The sequence below is a fragment of the Bos indicus x Bos taurus genome, chromosome X, assembly GCF_003369695.1.
Source record: "Bos indicus x Bos taurus breed Angus x Brahman F1 hybrid chromosome X, Bos_hybrid_MaternalHap_v2.0, whole genome shotgun sequence".
In the NCBI taxonomy this organism is placed as follows: Eukaryota; Metazoa; Chordata; class Mammalia; order Artiodactyla; family Bovidae; genus Bos; species Bos indicus x Bos taurus.
Window position 1 is genome coordinate 5,167,987 of NC_040105.1, and position 18,569 is coordinate 5,186,555.

At 45.8% G+C, this 18,569-nt stretch overlaps 1 protein-coding gene across 17 annotated transcripts in view; it reads right to left on the reverse strand.

Moving 5' to 3' along the window:
* PNPLA4 (patatin like phospholipase domain containing 4) overlaps nucleotides 1–18,569 on the reverse strand; it is an 85,037-nt gene that overhangs the window by 31,014 nt on the left and 35,454 nt on the right. For 15 of the 17 annotated variants that reach the window (XM_027533436.1, XM_027533434.1, XM_027533443.1 and 12 more), the window contains 2 exons: nucleotides 11,450–11,602; nucleotides 9,145–9,348 (listed from right to left, as the gene is read on the reverse strand). In XM_027533436.1, coding sequence (XP_027389237.1) covers nucleotides 9,217–9,348; nucleotides 11,450–11,602 — 285 coding nt within the window. In that variant the 3' untranslated portion in view covers nucleotides 9,145–9,216. Of the gene's footprint in view, nucleotides 1–9,144; nucleotides 9,349–11,449; nucleotides 11,603–18,569 lie in introns of those variants that run through there. The other 2 variants (XM_027533440.1, XM_027533441.1) reach the window with 1 other exon arrangement.

The window sequence follows — 18,569 nt, forward strand, 5'->3', positions numbered from 1 at the left end:
ATAAATGCTGCAGAGGGTGTGGAAAAAAGGGAACCCTCTGGTACTGTTGGTGAGGATGTAAGTTGGTGCAGTCACTACAGAGAACAGTATGGAGTTCCTCAATAAAAATAGAACTACCATATGAGCCAGCAATCTCACTCCTGGCCATATATGCTGTTGTGGTTCAGATGCTCAGTCGTGTCCGACTCTGTGACCCCATGGGCTGCAGCACGCCGGGCCTCCCTGTCCATCACCAACTCCTGGAGTTTACTCAGGCTCATGTCCATTGAGTCAGTGATGCCATCCAACCATCTCATCCTCTGTCGTCCCCTTCTCCTCCTGCCTTCAGTCTTTCCCAGCATCAGGGTCTTTTCCATTGAGTCAGCTCTTTGCATCAGTTGGCCAAAGGACTGGAGTTTCAGCTTCAGCATCAGTGCTTCCAGTGAATCTTCAGGGTTCCTTTCCTTTAGGCTTGATTGGTTTGATCTCCTTAGAGTCCAAGGGACTCTCAAGAGTCTTCTCCAACAATACGATTCAAAAGCATCAATTCTTTGGCGCTCAGCCTTCTATGGTCCAACTCTCACATCCATTGGTGACTAATGGAAGAACCATAGCTTTGGCTAGACGGACCTTTGCTGGCAAAGTAACACCTCTGCTTTTTAATATGCTGTCCAGGTTTGTCATAGCTTCTCTTCCAAGGAGCAAGCATCTATACCCTGAAAAAACCATAATTCAGGAAGGCACATGTACCCCAACGATCACTGCAGTGATATTTACAATCACCAGGACAAGTAAGCGACAGAAATGCCTACTGATAGGTGAATGCATGAAAAAGACATGGTCCCTATATACAATGGACTATGTCTCAGCCACAAAAAGGAATGAAATTGAGTCACCTGTAGAGATGTGAATGGACCTAGAGTCTTTCATACAGAGTGAAGTAAGTCATAAAGAGAACAACAAATTCCATATAGTAATGCGTATATATAGAATATAGGAAAAAATGGTACAGATGAACCTGTTTGCAGGGCAGAAGTAGAGACACAGAGGTAGAGAATGGTCGCGTGGGCACAGAGGAGGAAGGCAGAGGGTGGGGCGGATTGAGAGAGGAGCAGTGACATATACACACGACCACGTGTAAATCAACAGCTAGTGGGAAGCTCCACGTAGCACAGAGACCTCAGCCGGGCACTCTGAGATGACCTCGAGGGGTGGGATGGGGGTGGGAGGGAGGCTCTAGAGGGAAGTGGTCCGTGTACACATATATCTGATTCACATTGTTGAACGACAGAAACTAGCTCAACTCTGTAAAACAATTCTACTCTAGCAAAAAATTAAAGAGGGAGAGACAGTAGCTCACTGATTATATAATCGCTCCTCAAAGGTGACCAGGACCTACAGTATCAGCTGTTTATATCTTTAAAGCTAGAGTCAGTATTTGAAAATCCACAGTGCAACAGAAAATTAAAAGTTGCTTTTTGAGTTATGTAATTAATCGATTAAAGCCTTCATCGTGGGATTACTATCATCGCTGCAGATTTTTAACAGATGAAATCAACTATGGAATATTATGTATAGCTTTGTCACAGCAGGGGAGTAAAATCAATATATTAATAGAAAATTACTGTGGTTTTGGAGTAGGAATGAGTTGTGTGTGATGTTCTGTCGTCATAAGGCTTGATTTGGAGAAGGCAATGACATACCACTCTGGTACTTCTTGCCTGAAAAATGCCATGGACAGAGGAGCCTGGTCAGTTATAGTCCATGGGGGTCACAAAGAGAGAGGCAAGACTGAGTGACTATGTGCAAGGTTAAATAAAATATCTTTACTAACTTATGCTGAGAGGAGAAATAAGCATTTTAAATACAGTATTAATTATGTGTTCTGCCATGCCATATGTGAAGGGTGATTATTTTTTAAAAAGGCACTTTAAACACAAATTGCGAACTTCAGGGACTCTGTTGTAATATCGGGTTAGAATAACGTTTTCAAACTCTAGCTCCTGACTCATTAGCAGCTGTGAAATCACTTAACTGTCATGACAATGTTTTTTTTTTTTTTAAATAAAATGCAATAAAAATATCAGAAAGAATTACATATAGTGAGTACTGTTTTATGAAATTTTTACATTTTTTAAATTTATATATAAATGTGTACATAAAATATGTACATATAGGTATTGGTGGAGAAGGAAATGGCAACCCACTCCAGTATTCTTGCCTGGAGAATCTCATGGACAGACGAGCCCTTCGGGGGAGGGTAGTGGTCCATGAAGTCAGAAAGAGTCGGACACGACTGAAGCGGCTTAGCGTACGTATTGGGTCACCAAATAAGGAAGCTTATTCAGGGAGCTTTGGCAATTTCTGAGGAGAATGGTGCAGAGCTGGTCATATAAAAGCTGGTTCGCCAAATAAGGAAGGTGACATTCAGGTAACTTTGGAAATCCCTGAAGAGAATGGTGTAGAGCTCTTTACAGTGGGCAAATAATCTTATCTCCGCTGGGAAACCAGTTGTCAGGTTGTAAAACCATAGAACCCGTTCAACTGCATTCATGCATTCAGTTCGCCACGTGCTAGGCAGGGATTTGCACAGCTGCTAAGCTAACAACTTGATCGTGCAACGTGAGGAATGATCACAGAGAAGCTTGTACACTTTGCTTCAGCTTCAGGGTGTTCAAATCAACAAATTCAAACGCTGTTCCTCCCTCTTAGGCTGCACAAAAAATGGCGATGAAGCACCAAACGCTTCCTTCTGAGACCAATGGCGAGTCTCCGTCTCTGTAACTGACAACCTAATTGAGATCCTTTTGCGTCTGCCCACCTTGTGATAGGGCTTCCCTGGTGGCTCAGACGGTGAAGCAGCTGCCTGCAATCCAGGAAACCTGGGGTTCAACCACTGGGTTGGGCAGGTCCCCTGGGAAGGGCATGGTTGCCCACTCCAGTATTCTCACCTGGAGATTTCACGGACAGAGGAGCCTGGCGGGTGACAGTCCGTGGGGGTCACAAAGACACTTTCACAACCTTCTGATGCTTTAGAAAGACGTACCCTATGGTAAAACAGGTGCCTTGGTGCTTCTCTTCAAGGGGATTTTTAAACACACGACATTAAGAAGAAGATAATCTGTAAGGTGTCTGCTTTTCCCTAGTGACTGAACCGATGTATTTTAACTGCCAACTACACTTGAGTAGCCAAGATGAATAGCAGACACTGGCTTTGGCTAATCTTAACGTTACAGCAATTAGGCCTCCGTCCTTTCACTGCTGGGGCCTGGGTTCAATTCCTGGTCAGAGAACTAAGATCCCACAAGACAAGCTATGCGGCCAAGTCAGTCACAGAGAAAGAGAGATTCAAAGGGCTTGACGTGGCAGCTCCTGCAGTCGGCAGGCCTGAAGGATCGTGGTTCTGAGAGGCATTGAGGCTTGACTGTCCTGCATCAACTCGACATCCCAGAGCACTGCTGGTGCCTTGGACTGCAGGACACCTGCCCTGTGGCTGCGGCTGCTTCTCAGCTAAGACTGACTCCACTCATTCACTCTTCATCACGGCCACTCTGCTTCCGCTTGTACCACACGGGATCAGAGCCTGCTGTCCACCAGGATGACCTACATCTTCAGTCCTGCCTGATCTCAACTCTTGCTTCTGCCATAGGAGGTCACGGTAGCCTTCCACTAACTAGACCACAGGTGACCATAGCAGAGGGGATGACCAAGGGAATTACCTGGGTTTCGTGTACACACCTCCCTAACCCTAACCCTCCCCTCACTGCACATCAGTGAATCTAACTCCCTTTGAGCTGCAGACTGCATGTTTCCTTCGGTTCAGTTCAGTCGCTCAGTCGTGTCCAACTCTTTGCAACCCCATGGACTGCAGCACGCCAGGCTATGTCCCCGAAAATGCGTATATTGAACGCCTAACCCCCAATGTGATGATCCCTGTTGGCTCAGCGGCAGAGAATCTGCCTCCCAACGTAGGAAATGCAGGTTCGATCCCTGGGTTAGGAAAATCCCCTGGAGAAGGAAATGGCAACCCATTCCAGTATTCTTGCCTGGAGAATCCCATGGACAGAGGAACCTGGTGGGCTACAGTCCATGGGCTTGCAAGAAGCAGGACACAACACTCAAACATGCAAAATGTGATGGTAACAGAAAGGGGGGGTTTGGGGAGGTGGTTACATGGTGGGGGTTGAGCCCTCATAAACGGGGTTAGTGTCCTTACAAAAGGACCCCAGAAACCTTCTTCACCCCTTCCACCAAGTGAAGACACTGAACCAGAGAGTATCTTGATGCTTGTTTGTTCATTAAGAGACGTTTTTAAAATGTAGACCATTTTTAAACTCTTTACTGAACTTCTTACAATATTGCCGCTGTTTTACATTTTGGTTTTTTTGGCCCCAAGGCACGTGGGATCTTAAGTTCCCTGACCAGGGATGGAACCCGCAGCCCCGTACACTGGAAGGGGAGGTCTTAACCACTAGAGTTCCAGGGAAGTCTCTAGTGCCTTCATCTTGGACTTCCTAGTATCTAGCACAGGGAGAAAGGTGAATTCTCTAGGGCCTTAATCTTGGACTTGCTAGCATCCACAACAGGGAGAAAGGTTTGTGGACTTGTATGGACTGAGATGCGTCTCTAAGGAAGATGACATCACCCATCTCCTACCATCGATTCTGGGCATCCTGTGTTAAGAGCCATGAGAAGTGGCTGTGAAATGGATCCCTTCCTTTGTCCGTTCTTTTGAAAAACTAACTTATTTCAAGATCAAGTTGGATGTGTTATTCCAAGTTGTGCAGGACTTCACAGTCGAAAGGTTTTCCATAGCAAGGAAAAGACTGAGTCATATTCTTGCCCCTTTTGAAGTCAATCAAGAGCAAGGGAAATTAAAAAAAAAAAAAAAAAAAAAACGATCAGCAGAGGAATTATCCCAAGGGGACATATCTGAGGATACACAGATATATGGATCAGCATGCAGCTGGCAAAGCTTTGAGTTGAGTCAGCAAAAGCAAAATGAAGTACATGGTGAGTGATTTCATGGTGAATTCAGCCCACTTAAACTGTCTGTCTGTAAATATTAATAATTTAATAGTAATAAAAACTACTTTCCGTAGAATTATAAAATGACAATGAAATAATAATTACTACTACTCTTATATAATTTCCAGTAGTCACGTACGGATGTGAGAGTTGGACCAAAAAGAAGTTTGAGCGCCAAAGAATTGATGCTTTCGAATTGTGGTGTTGGAGAAGACTCTTAAAGAGTCCCTTGGACTGCAAGGAGATCTAACCAGTCCATCCTAAAGGAGATCAGTCCTGAATATTCATTGGAAGGACTGATGCTGAAGCTCCAGTACTTTGGCCACCTGATTTGAAGAACTGACTCGGAGAAGACCCTGATGCCGGGAAAGACTGAACCTAAGGGAAGGGGGAGACAGAAGATGAGATGGTTGGACGGCATCATTAACACAGTGAACATGAGCAAACTCCAGGGGACGGTAAAGGGCAGGGAAGCCTGGTGTGCTGCAGTCCATGGGGTTGCAAAGAGTTGGACACGACCTAGCGACAAACAACAACAACAAAAATCATCATTAACAAAACGTATCCACTTTTCCTAATCCGCAGTTAATTGCTTTTCTTCCTGCTTCAAGTTATGTAGACCGTCACTTCAAAAAATTTTGCGACAGTGCAGACATAACTTAGGCAAGAAAAACACTAAACCCTGAATTTCCCTGATAGCCAGTGCCTCAACTGTAAGTGTAGTGCCCGAGAACCAAAAACATTTCTATGATTAATATTTATATACATATAAGTAATTATGTGTATCTGTTTTAATCAGGAAAAAAAAGCAGCATAACTGAAACCTTTTCATACTGTTCCTGGGGTCCTTGCAGCAAGAATACTGGAGTCGGTTGCCATTTCCTCCTCCAGTAGACCACATTGTATTGGAAGTCTTCACCGTGACCCATCCGTCTAGTGTGGCCCTGCATGGCACGGCTTGTAAAGAATCCGCCTCCAGTGCAGAAGATGTGGGTTTGATCCCTGGGTCGGGAAGATCCCCTGGAGGAGGAAATGACAACCCACTCCAGTATTCTTGCCTGAAGATTCCCATGGACAGAGGAGCCAGGTGGGCTACAGTCCACACACTTGCAATGAGTCAAACACAACTGAGTGACTAAGCACTCATGCGTGCATGGCATGGGTCATAGCCTCATTGAGTTACACAAGTCTGTTTTGTGACAAGGTTCCATTGTAACTGCCCAGGTCTCTTTAAAATCCTAATTCAACACCCAGAGCCTCATGGTTCTTTCTTTCCCAGCTTCACGTATGCACACATGATGCCCAGTATTAGGAAACCTAAGAGTTTTTTTTTGTTTGTTTTAATATATGGCTTGCTCCTTCAGCACATTATTTAACTTCTAATCTCTTTTCTCTAATCATCTATGGAAGCAGTAGGTTACCATAGTTACAAAGTAAAGAGTGTTACGGCAACAAAGAAATGACTGATGAAATTTTACATGACAGATTCAAAGATAGTAGGAAACGGCCCCAGCGGGCAACTGGGAACTTATCGAGCTGCCGGTCACAGATAACGACCGTGCCAGCGTATCAGGACCTGGGTCAGAAAGTCTCTCCAGGTTTTCCAAACGCCTCTCCTAGGCGGCGCTTTGAAGGGCTGATGTGAGGAACCTGGCCACACTGGCATCAGCATCCATTTCTGTTAGCACAGCACCCAAGGACACGCTGTGCCCATTGCACGCCACGTGGCTGTCATGGGTTCCAGTGAGGGGCTGTCATGACACGCCTGGCGAACCCGGGGGCTGCAGGTGAACGTGCTGTGTGATGCTCGTGTACCTGCCACGGGGGCTTCCCCTGTAGCTCAGTCCACAAAGCATCTGCCTGCAGTGCAGGAGACCCGGGTTCAATCCCTGGGTTGAGAAGATCCCCTGGAGAAGGAAACAGCAACCCACTCCAGTATCCTCGCCTGGAGAATCCCATGGACAGAGTAGCCTGGTGGGCTGCAGTCCACGGGGTTGCAAAGAGTCGGGCACGCCTGAGTGACTAACACTTACTTACTTACTTACTCACCTCCCACACGTGAGAAAGCTGAGGCTCCACGGACCTTTCAAGCATCTTACACGATCCTCCCACTAACAGGTCAAAGGCGTGCCGTGTGGGGACGATACACTTTTTAAAAGTCTAACATGCTGACCTTTCCTCTGTCGATGAGATGGACACAGAAGATGTTGTACATACATACCATGGGATATCCTTCAGCCATGAAACAAATGAAATAATGCTACTTGCAGCATGGGTGGGCCTGGTGAGGGTCACAGTGAGTGACTTAAGTCATACACAGGAGGAGAAATAGTGTATGACATCCCTTAGGTGTGGCATCTAAAAAGAAATGCTACAAATGAACTTACTGACAAAACAGAGATTCATAGACTTAGAGGATGAACTTACAGTTGCCCAGGCAGGGGGACAGGAGGTGAATGATACAGGGGAGGGGATAGTTAGGGAGTCTGGGATGGACATGGACACGCTGCTATATTTAACATGGAGAACCAGCAAGGACCTGCTGGACAGCACAGGAAACTCTGCTCAATACTCTCTTGCCAGGAGCCAGCGTGAGGAACTCCGCCCGTGGCAAAGGTCATGAGGAAGGAAGCTCGGCATATGCAAAGGCGGGATCGAGCCTCAGGAGTCCCCCTGGAAATTCTCAAGCATCTACCCCCAAAACCAGAGTCTGCCTACTTTACTGCTTTGTGCTCTCATCTACACCTCTGACTTTACGGGGGGCTGTCCCCCACCACCTCTCTCTGAAAAAGAGTTAACTTACAGCTCCAGTTGATCAAGTTCCTGGGTGTGATAAGAGTGTTTTAACCTACAAACTCCTCTGAAGGTTATTCCGGCCACATGTGATTGTTCAGAGCCTCCCAACTGTGAGAGGCATGAGATGTTCTAAACTGTCTAAATACAGATTCCTTTGAGCAGTTAAAAGATTGATTAGAAATTGTATTGGTGAAGGGTTTTTCACTTGTTGGGCCAATGTTTGCTGCTAAGTTTCCATATCCCTTACCTCCTGTGTCCCTGGCAGTTTATTGATTAATATAATTGGTGTATAGGAATGTAAGCAGTAGCTTTAATGTTTGTAACCTTGGACCCTTGAGTTAATTCTTTTTCTTGTTACAGCCCACCACACCTTTGCCCTATAGGAATGCAACTTTATCTAATGCTTTCGGAGGGTGCTGCCTGACTTTAGAATGATCACCTTTAGAGAAAAATAAGTTTTCTGAAGAAAGAGTCACAAAATGTTAACAGGCCTCTTGGCCTGAAGATGATGTAATTCACTTAAACTTTTGCATATGATAAGTTTGCAGGAAGAAAGTCTGGCTTACTGCTGACTCTCCTCTTCCCCTATTATGCTCTATGTACAACTTAAGGTATAAAAACTACTTTGGAAAATAAAGTGTGGGCCTTGTTCACCGAAACTTGGTCTCCCCATGTCGTTCTTTCTCTCACCTTCTGGCTGAACTGGGGCGTGGAGGCTCGTCAAACTTACTAATTTTGCCTGGGCTTCTAAGATCTGACAGGGGAGGCCTTAGTGTCTCCTCTCCTTCGGGAGAATGGGAGGACGCCTGCGGCCTACGTAGATGACGTAAATTCCTTATTTTGGAATTTTATTAGCTTTCCACATAAACCAAGTTATTCAGCCTCTTTTCTCCACTGAATTTTCTCACTGGGCTATTCTTATTTAACCACTCTTTATATCTTTAATTCTATTGTATCCTGATTGCCGAATCCGTCTCCCCTTCGAATTCCCTGGATCCACCGGGGCTGGACCCCGGCACTCTCTAATAACCTTATGGTTCCCAGGCGGAAGGGTGGGGGAAGGAATAGTCAGGGAGTTTGGGATGGATGTGGACACACTGCTGTGTTTAACATGGAGAACCAACAAGGACCTGGTCTCCAGCACAGGGAACTCTGCTCAGTGTCATGTGGCAGCCTGGATGGGAGGGGAGTTTGGGGGAGAATGGATACATGCATATGCATGTCTGAGTCCCTTTGCTGTCCACCTGAAACCATCATAACGTTGTAAATTGGCTAAACCTCAAAACAAAATAAAGTTTTTAAAAACTGCATTACAAAAACTCAAAACTGATAACGACGATAGGCTTTTATAAAAGGATTTAATTAGAAACTTCCCTGAAGAACTGTGTTCTCCATTAACAAGTTGTAAGCGTCCTACTCAAACCAATTTTCTTTAAGTAAAAACCTGCTGGCGTCGTCGAAGCCCCGTCGATAGAGCGACTCCATTGTCCTCCTGCTCGGCGGGAAGAGGGCCCGGTTGAGTCTCACCAAGTTTGCCACGGACAGCTGGGACAGGAAGACACACCATAGGATACGACAGGGCTGGTCAATCAACATTTACTTCTGTAAGCAAAGCCTGCTTGTTATACATGCTATTAGCAATACAAAAAAAATAATAATACTAAGTAGGAAGAAAATAATCTTAAAATGGAACTGCAGGGCTTTCCAGTCAGTATAAACAAAATAATGTTAAAATCTCAACTGTGGGCTTTCTGACGGCTGGGTGGTAAAGAACCTGCCTGCCAGTGCAGTGGGTACAGGTTGCATCCCTGGTCCCGGAGGGCCCACACGTCTCAGGGCAACTAAGCCTGTGCACCACGATTATTAAAGCTGTGCTTGAGAGCCTGGGAGCTGCAGCTGCTGAGTTCACGTGTCACCACTAACGAAGCCCGTGCGCCCTAGTGCCCGTACTCTGCAACCAGAGAAGCCACTGCAACGAGAAGCCTGCGCTCTGCAGCTCGAGAAAAGCCCGCATGGCAACTAAGCCCCAGCATACTCTCCTCCCCCCAAAAAACAAAACAAAACAAAACACAGAACTCCACACGAAGACTGCAAGAGGGTTTCTCAGCCTGGGTACCACTGACGTTTAGGGCCAGATGCTTCTGTGTTGGGGTGTCTGTCCTGTGCACTGTAGGATGCTGAGCAATATCCCTGAGCTCCATCCCTAGATGCCTGTACACATTCCCAACTTAGCCAGTGTCTCCTGCATATAATGGGCTTCCCTGGTGGCTCCAAAGGTAAGGAATCTTCCTGCCAATGCAGGAGCCATGGCCCGATCCCTGGGTGTGGAAGATGCCCTGGAGGAGGGCATGGCAACTCACGCCAGCCAGAGGCTACAGTCCATCGCGTCTGAGTTAGACACCACTGAGCAACTAATGCTTTCACTTTCAGGGGCTATAGTCAACATTTTTGCCATTTCCTTCCTCACCTACCTCCCTGACCAGGGATCCAATCCATATCCCCTGCTTTAGAAGTCCTAACCACTGGACTACCAAGGAAGTCCCATCAGTACTGTTGTAAATGAGATCATCTGATTGTTTTAAAAGGTGGCAATGATTAAATATGTAAAAACATTAGTGGAAAACTTAGGGATCTACCAGGAAGGAAATGGCAACCTACTCCAGAATTCTTGCTGGAGAATCTCATGGACAGCAGAGCCTGGCGGGCTATAGTCCATGGGGTCGCAAGAGTCGGACATGACTTAGCGAGTAAACCACCATCACCACCACCACCACCAGGGAGGTAGCATCCCACATTCCGTGTGGCCAAAAAACCAGAACATAAACAACAGGAGCAATATTATAACAAATTCAATAAAGATTCTTTAAAAAAACAAAAATGGTCCACATAAAAAAGTAAAATCTTAAAAAAATAAAATTGCACTTCCCTGGCAGTCCAGTGGTTCAGACTGACTTCCAATGCAGGGGACACAGGTTTCAATCTCTATGGGGGGATCTAAGGGTCCCACATGCCACAGGGCAACTAAGCCCAAGCACCTCAACTACTGAGCCCGAGCACATCAACTACTGAGCCCAAGCACCTCAACTACTGAGCCCAAGCACCTCAACTACTGAGCCCAAGCACCTCAACTACTGAGCCTGAGTGCCACAACCACAGAGTCCATGCACTCTGGAATTCCGGTCTCCAGCCACAACTACAGAGCCTGTGAGCTCTGGAGACCTCTTGCTGAAACAAGGAGCCTGCCCACCACAACTAAGATCTAATGCAGACAACCAGTAAGTAAATAAGTCTTTTAAAAAAAACAAACAAAATTGCATTGAAAACTTGCCAAGTATGCTGACCTGAAAAATAAGTGAGGAAATGGGAAATGTCCCACAGAGACAGTTGAAAAATAGTGAAAAAAAAAAAAAGATTGCACACTCACAGTCTTCAGGTACCCAGGTCCATATGCACAACATATGTTGTGACTCATTTAAAACATGGCAAAAACCACTACAATTATTGTAAAGTAATTAGCCTCTAATTAAAATAAGTAAATTTAAAAAAATATGCATGCAAATCTGTACATACAATGGAGTTGCCAAGTTTGGGAAGCATGTGGAGAGTTTCAGGGGGTCTGTGACGGTCGGGGAACATCAGGACTCACCAGTACTTCCTGGTTGGTGATGCTAACGTAGAAATGCAGCCGCCCTTTATCCTGCGGGCAGACGTCCAGTCGCCCACTGAAAGGGGAGATGGTCACAGTGCGGCCGACGGGCAGGACTGGCAGGCTGTTGGTGAAGCCTCCGTCCACCCACCTCTGCGGAGAGAATGGCCCCGGTCAGCACGTGAAGACAGTGACCGTGGACTTCCCCGAGAGGACACCGTCCTTCTGAGAATCCGAGCCTTGGGGATGAACGCCCTTGAGTTACTATTGATGAGGACCAGCTGGATTGGATTTGTTTTGGAAGCGAAGCAAATCTTTGTATGCATATCATTTACCCACAGGCTTCCGAGGTGTCTCCGTGGTAAAGAACCTGCCTGCAATGCGTTCGATCCCTGGGTGGGGAAGATGCCCTGGAGGAGGGCACGGCAACCCACTCCAGGATTCTTGCCTGGAGAATCCCATGGACAGAGGAGCCTGCCGTGCTACAATTTATGGAGTCACAAAGAGTCGGACATGACTGAGCACAGAACATACACACACAGCCTTTATGCATACAGTAAGAAGTTTGGGTCTATAGTAAGAAATTATAGTAAGAAACCCATGGGTTTCCCTGCTGGCTCAGCTGGTAAAGAATCTGCCTGCCAATGCAGGAGACCTGGGTTCGATTCCTGGGTCGGGAAGATCCCCTGGAGAAGGGAATGGCAACCTGCTCCAGTATTCTTGCCTGGAGAATCCCATGAACAGAGCAGTCCGGTAGGTTCTCAGTCTATGGAATCGCAAGGGTCCGACACAACTTAGTGACTAAACCAAACCAAGAAATTTGGACGGAATCAAGAAATCTCTCCAGTTGTTTCAAAGCTTTGAGTAGATTACTTAAGACCTTATTATTATTATTTTTTTTAACTGATGATGGCACATGCATAAGAAGCCACATGCTTGGATTTATCATCTAATCAGGATGCAAAGCCAAGTTGACTCTGACACTGAGCAGATCATCCCCCATAAAAGGCGGCTCCATTTTTAACTTCAGAACTGCAAATCGGCATTGTCTGTAGCCAAGTGAAAAGTAAATAAATAAAGGACCACCAGAAACGCTTTCATCTCCAAAGTGACTCCTGAGCTAATAGGGCTTCAAGCCTTGAAGAATTCGGGGTAGCGTGGGTGGAAGGGCGGGAGAGGGCTATGAAGTGTTCAACAGGAGCACTGTTCAGAAGAGAGTCTGTGCTTTCAGACCTCGGCCCAAAGGAAAGAGGGAGAGACAGAACAGCAGGACCGAGGACCGTCCACAGGCTTCTGCACACCTGGACACTGGGGGCAGGCGGAAGAAGCACAAAGACAGAATTTCCTATGGTGTTTCAAGTGAAAAAGACTTTCAGTCTGTCCTGAGCCCCAGAATCAGCTCTAACAATAAACACACAGACACACAAAGCTGAAGTTCAAACACTACAGGCTACATCCAGATTGGAAATATCCTGCCGTGGATGTGGGAATACAAAGCTAGAAATTATGGAGAACACCTTGTCACTCACCCAGAGTCAGACATTCTGGAGTGTGAAGTCAAGTGGGCCTTAGGAAGCATCACTATAAACAAAGCTAGTGGAGGTGACGAAATTTCAGCTGAGCTATTTCAAATCCTACAAGATGATGCTGTTCAAGTGCTGCACTCAATACATCACCCAATTTGAGTTGGAAAACTCAGCAGTGGCCACAGGACCGGAAAAGGTCCGGCCTCCTCCAAATTCCCAAGAAGGGAAGTACTCAAGTATGTGCTAACCATTGGACAGTTGCATACATCTCCCATAGTAGTAGGATCATGCTTAAAATCTTGCATGCTAGGCTTCAGCATTATGCCAACCAAGAACTTCCAGATGTAAAAGCTGCATTTAGAAAAGGCAGAGGAACTGCAAATCAAATTGCCAACATTCACTGGATCGTGGAGAAAGCAAGAGAATTCTGGAAAATATCTACTTCTGCTTCCTGCTTCACTGATTTATACTAAAGCCTTTGACTAAAGCCTTTCCAAAAACTGTGGGAAATTCTTAAAGACATGGGAATTCCGGACCACATTACCTGTCTCTGGAGAATCCTGTATGCCAGTCAAGAGGCAACAGTTAGACTCAGATGCAGCAACTGACTGGTTCAAAATTGGTAAAGGACTAAAATGAGGTTGTAAACTGTCACCTTGCTTATTTAACGAATATGCAGAGTGTATCACACGAAATGCCAGGCTGGATGAATCCCAAGCTGGAATCAAGATTGTCAGAAGAAATATAAACCATCTCTGACATGCAGATGATAATCTCTCTAATGGCAGAAAGTGAAGAAGAACCAAAGAGCCTCTTGATGAAAGTAAAAGAGGAGAGTGAAAAAGCTGACATGAAACTCAACATTCAAAAAACTAGGATCACGGCATCTGGTCCCGTCACTTCATGGCAAAGAGATGGGGAAAAAGTGAAAGCCGTGACAGATTTTATTTTCTTGGGCTGCAAAATCACTTCTGAAGCTGAAGCTTCAATACTTTGGCCACCTGATGCAAAGAACTGACTCATTGGAAAAGACCCTGATGCTGGGAAAGATTGAGGGCGGGAGGAGAAGGGGGTGACAGAGGATGAGATGGTTGGATGGCATCACCAATTCAATGGACATGAGTTTCAGTAAACTCTGGGAGTTGGTGATAGACAGGGAGGCCTGGTCTGCTGCAGCCCATGGGATCACAAAGAGTCGGACACAACATCGACCGAACAACAACAGCAACCTCACAAAATAATCTATTTTGGAGAAAAAAAAGCAAGAAGGTGAGGACTGAGAAACAGGTTAGCATAAAGCATCCTTAACTGAGTTAAGGACCTTCATTCACCTTCATTCACTTCATGTCTTTTTTTCTTTTAAAATGTTTTTCTTACCTGTTTTGATTTCTAAAGCAGGTGACTAAATGATAGGTATTGTTTACAAAGGCCTTGGCCAGCAACCACCTCCCCTCAGAGGAAATAAAAGTAAATAAACAGAAAGTGAAAATGTGTTGAAAATCTCTGGTTGAGGGAACTGCATTTTGGTGGAGGAAAAAACATAAGTGGATTGGATTAAAATGAACCTGACCTGGGTAATCTGCTTACCGTCATTATTTTTTAAAAGAACAAAACACATTATATAATTATGTATTATATACACACATTTATGTATGCTTGTGTGTGTATAAATATGGATACACACACACACAAGACTATACAAATACTGTCTAAAAAAGACAGGTTTGTATTAAGAAGGCCCCCACATTGTAAAGGAACTACTGTATTTGAGCAGACTCCGGCAGACAGTGGAGGGCAGAGGAACCTGGCATGCTGCAGTTCATGGGGTCTCAAAGAGCTGGACATGACTGAGTGAATGATCAACAACAACAAATACACTTCAATAAAAATTAATTAATTAAAAAAAAGAAGGTCCCAGATATCTGGTTCTGTGCCTTACTGTCCTAGAGTTTTTTGTTTTTTTTTCCCCCTTCTCTTCCCTCATTGCTTTGGATGTAGACACCAAATTCTGGAATAGATAATACCTAGAAAGAGAGAGAGAAAGAACACCTTCCAAAATCACCTTTCATACCCTCAGTAGAGTATCTCACCAGTGATGCAAAAATTCAGAGGTTTCATCAAGGGAAATAAAAAATATGCACCAAATGCCATATAACTTAACTGACAGCTCCCTTGTTTTATTCAACTGAAGGAAAAGAAGGGCAATCTGGCTCGTTAATGTGCAGTGTTCTAATTTACCAAGGGGCTAATGACTGCCGCTTAAGGGAATTGAAAGTCTTTTTTCTAAATTTTGTTCACTCTTGTTAGCTTATTCTGATTGGATAAATGAGTCAGGGAAACAAACAGCTTATCAAGGGGCTTCGTTAAATTTTCAGCGTTACTCGCTACTCTGTAACCATAACGCCAGTAGCTCAGATGTTGTAAATACAGTCCATCTTTCTCCTGATTCATGCTCTCATGAACTGTATCACTCCCAACAACCACACACACACAGAGCCCACCCCACCCTCAGGCATGCTAATGTGAGCAAAATTTCTGGAAACAACAATAACATTACTAAATCCAAATACCTTATATCTCACGTGCTATGGATCGATTGATGCTTTTGAACTGTGGTGTTGGAGAAGACTCTTGAGAGTCCCTTGGACTGCAAGGAGATCCAACCAGTCCATCCTAAAGGAAATCAGTCCCGAATATTCATTGGAAAGACTGAGGCTGAAGCTGAAACCAATACTTTGGCCACCTGATGCGAAGAGCTGGCTCTTATGAAAAGACCCTGATGCTAGGAAAGATTGAAGGTGAGAGGAGAAGGGGACGACAGAGGATGAGATGGTTGGATGGCATCACTGACTCAATGGACATGAGTTTGGGTAAACTCCTGGAGTTGGTGATGGACAGGGAGGCCTGGCATGCTGCAGTCCATCGGGTCACAAAGAATCAGACATGACTGAGCGATGGAACTGAACTGAACTGACTGATGGATAAATTAAAACTGCATTCCCTATGCTTCTGGCCATGACTTCTCTGGCTGTTTGCAACATATTCCTCAAAATCATTCCCACTTTTTGGGCAGCATTCCATAAGCTGCCGTGACACTGAGGATTCCAAAATCTTGCTGATGGCTCTTCCCAGGAGAGTTTTGCCCAGAGTTTCTTAGTTTCAGATTATAGCACCTTCATTCATCAAAGGAAAGGGTAGGCCAAATAAGTTAAAAAGAAAATTATTCCAGGAGAAAAATGTGCTTCAAAAACCAAACATGTGGGACTTCCCTGGTGGTCCAGTGGCCAAGAGTCTCCACTCCCAATGAAAGGGTCCCAGGTTTGATCTCTGATCAGGGAACCAGATACCACATGCCCCAACTCAAAAAAAAAAAAAAAAAAATTTCATGTGCCACAATACAGGCCCAGTGCAGGCAAACAAATAATTTTTTTTTTAATTCTTATATATTAAAAAACATTTATAAACGTGTATAGAGAGAAAGAGAGAGAAGTCACTCAGTGGTGTACGACTCTTTGCGACCCCATGGACTATAGCCCGCCAGGCTCCTCCATCCATGGGATTCTCCAGGCCAGAATACTGGAGTGGGTTGCCATTTCCTCCTCCAGGAGATCTTCCTGACTCAGGGATCGAACCCAGGTTTCCTGCACTGCAGGCGGACGCTTTGCCATCTGAGCCACCAGGGAATCCACCAGGGAATATTTAAATGTGTATAAATATTAATAAATATTAAAAAAACCTGGCCCCTACAAGTTGCTGCAACTTGTCCTAACATCCTTTACCTGCATCTCTGCATTCTGGCCCCTACAGTTGATTGTCTTTTCTCCTAACGCCCTTTACCTGCATCTCTGACCATATGCTAACGTGCTCCATGGTAAGGTGAACTGTCTGAGTCCAGAGAGTAGAAAAGAAACAACGGTTCTTCAGTAGAGAAGACGAGCTTGTGCCCAGAGGTGGGGCGGGGGTCTACTGTGGCTGTCCCTGGTGGATTACAGCGCTGGAGACCAGAGCCGAGGCGATGATTCTACAGGACAGGGACACCCATCACAGCAAACCCAGAGGGGCGGTCGTCTGCCAGCACACGTCAAGCCGTGTCTCACAGGTGACGCCTTCTGGGTTCACACCAGGCTCATGACCTCCAGCAGCTCATGTCATACAATTGAAGGCGAAGACTGTAAGCTCAAGGCTGTCCCCGGTACCGAAAGCGCTCACTTCTTCCTGCACCAAGTCCTTTCAGAACACGCCGTGCGTGCCTGGATGTATGTTCCACACTGCGAGAAGCTCATGCTAGAACCTCGAGGCAGGGCTGGACTTGCTCTGCAAACAGTTTTGCCAGAAAGAGGAAGACAAAGACCATATGATAGCATTTCTATGTGGAACATAAAAGGTGAGGAAATGAACTTATCGACAAAGCAGAAACAGGGTCACAGACTCTGACTATGGTCAGAGAACATGGTCAGAGAACAGACCGTGGCTGTCAAGGGGGAGGCGCAGAGGGAGGCAGTGGGGAAGGAATGGACTAGAAGCTTGGGGTTAGCACATGCCAACTGTTACCTAAGGGATGGATAAACAAAAGGTCCTGCTGTACAGCACATGGAACTGCATCCAGTCTCCTGGGATAAACCATAATGGAAAAGAATGTCTATATGTGTATACCTGAGTCGTTGTGTTGTACAGCAGAAATTGACACAACACTGTAAATCCACTATTCAGTTAAGTTCAGTTGCTCAACGTGTCTCACTCTTTGCAACCCATGGACTGCAGCACGCCAGGCTTCCCTGTCCATCACCCGGAGCTTGCTCAAACTCATGTCCATTGAGTGGGTGATGCCATCCAACCATCTCATCCTCTGTTGTCCCCTTCTGCTCCTGTCCCCAATCCATCCCAGCATCAGGGTCTTTCCAATGAGTCGGCTCTTTGCATCAGGTGGCCAAAGTATTGGTGTTTCACGTTCAGCATCAGTCCCGCCAATGAATATTCAGGACTGATTTCCTTTAGGATGATTGGTTGGATCTCACTGCTGTCCAAGGGACTCTCGAGAGTCTTCTCCAACACCACAGTTCAAAAGCATCAATTCTTCAGTGCTCAGCTTTCCTTCTAGTCCAACTGTATGCTCAGTCATGTCTGACTCTTTGATACCCTGTAGACTGTAGCCCGCCAGGTTCCTCTGTCCATGGAGATTCTCCAGGCAAGAACACTGGAGTGGGTTGCCATGCCCTCCTCCAAGGGATCTTCCTGACCCAGGGATTGAATGTAGGTCTCTGCACTGCAGGCGGATTCTTTACTGTCTGAGCCACCAGGGAAGCCCAGGAATACTGGAGTGGGGTGCCATTCCCTGCTCCAGGGGATCTTCCCGAATGAGTCCTTAGCAAGTGGCAAACGGCCACCATGTGGCTGCAGAAACAAGCAAGCACCCCCAGGAGCGCCCTGTCAGTCACCGTGCACATGGGGTCCCCTCTTCCCGGGCTTTATTACACAACCAAGGGGGACCAGGGACTTCCCTGGTGGTCCATGGATTAAGGATCTGCCTGCCCACGCAGGGACACAGGTTCGGCCCCTGGTCCAGGAAGATGCCACGTGCCACGGAGCAACTAAGT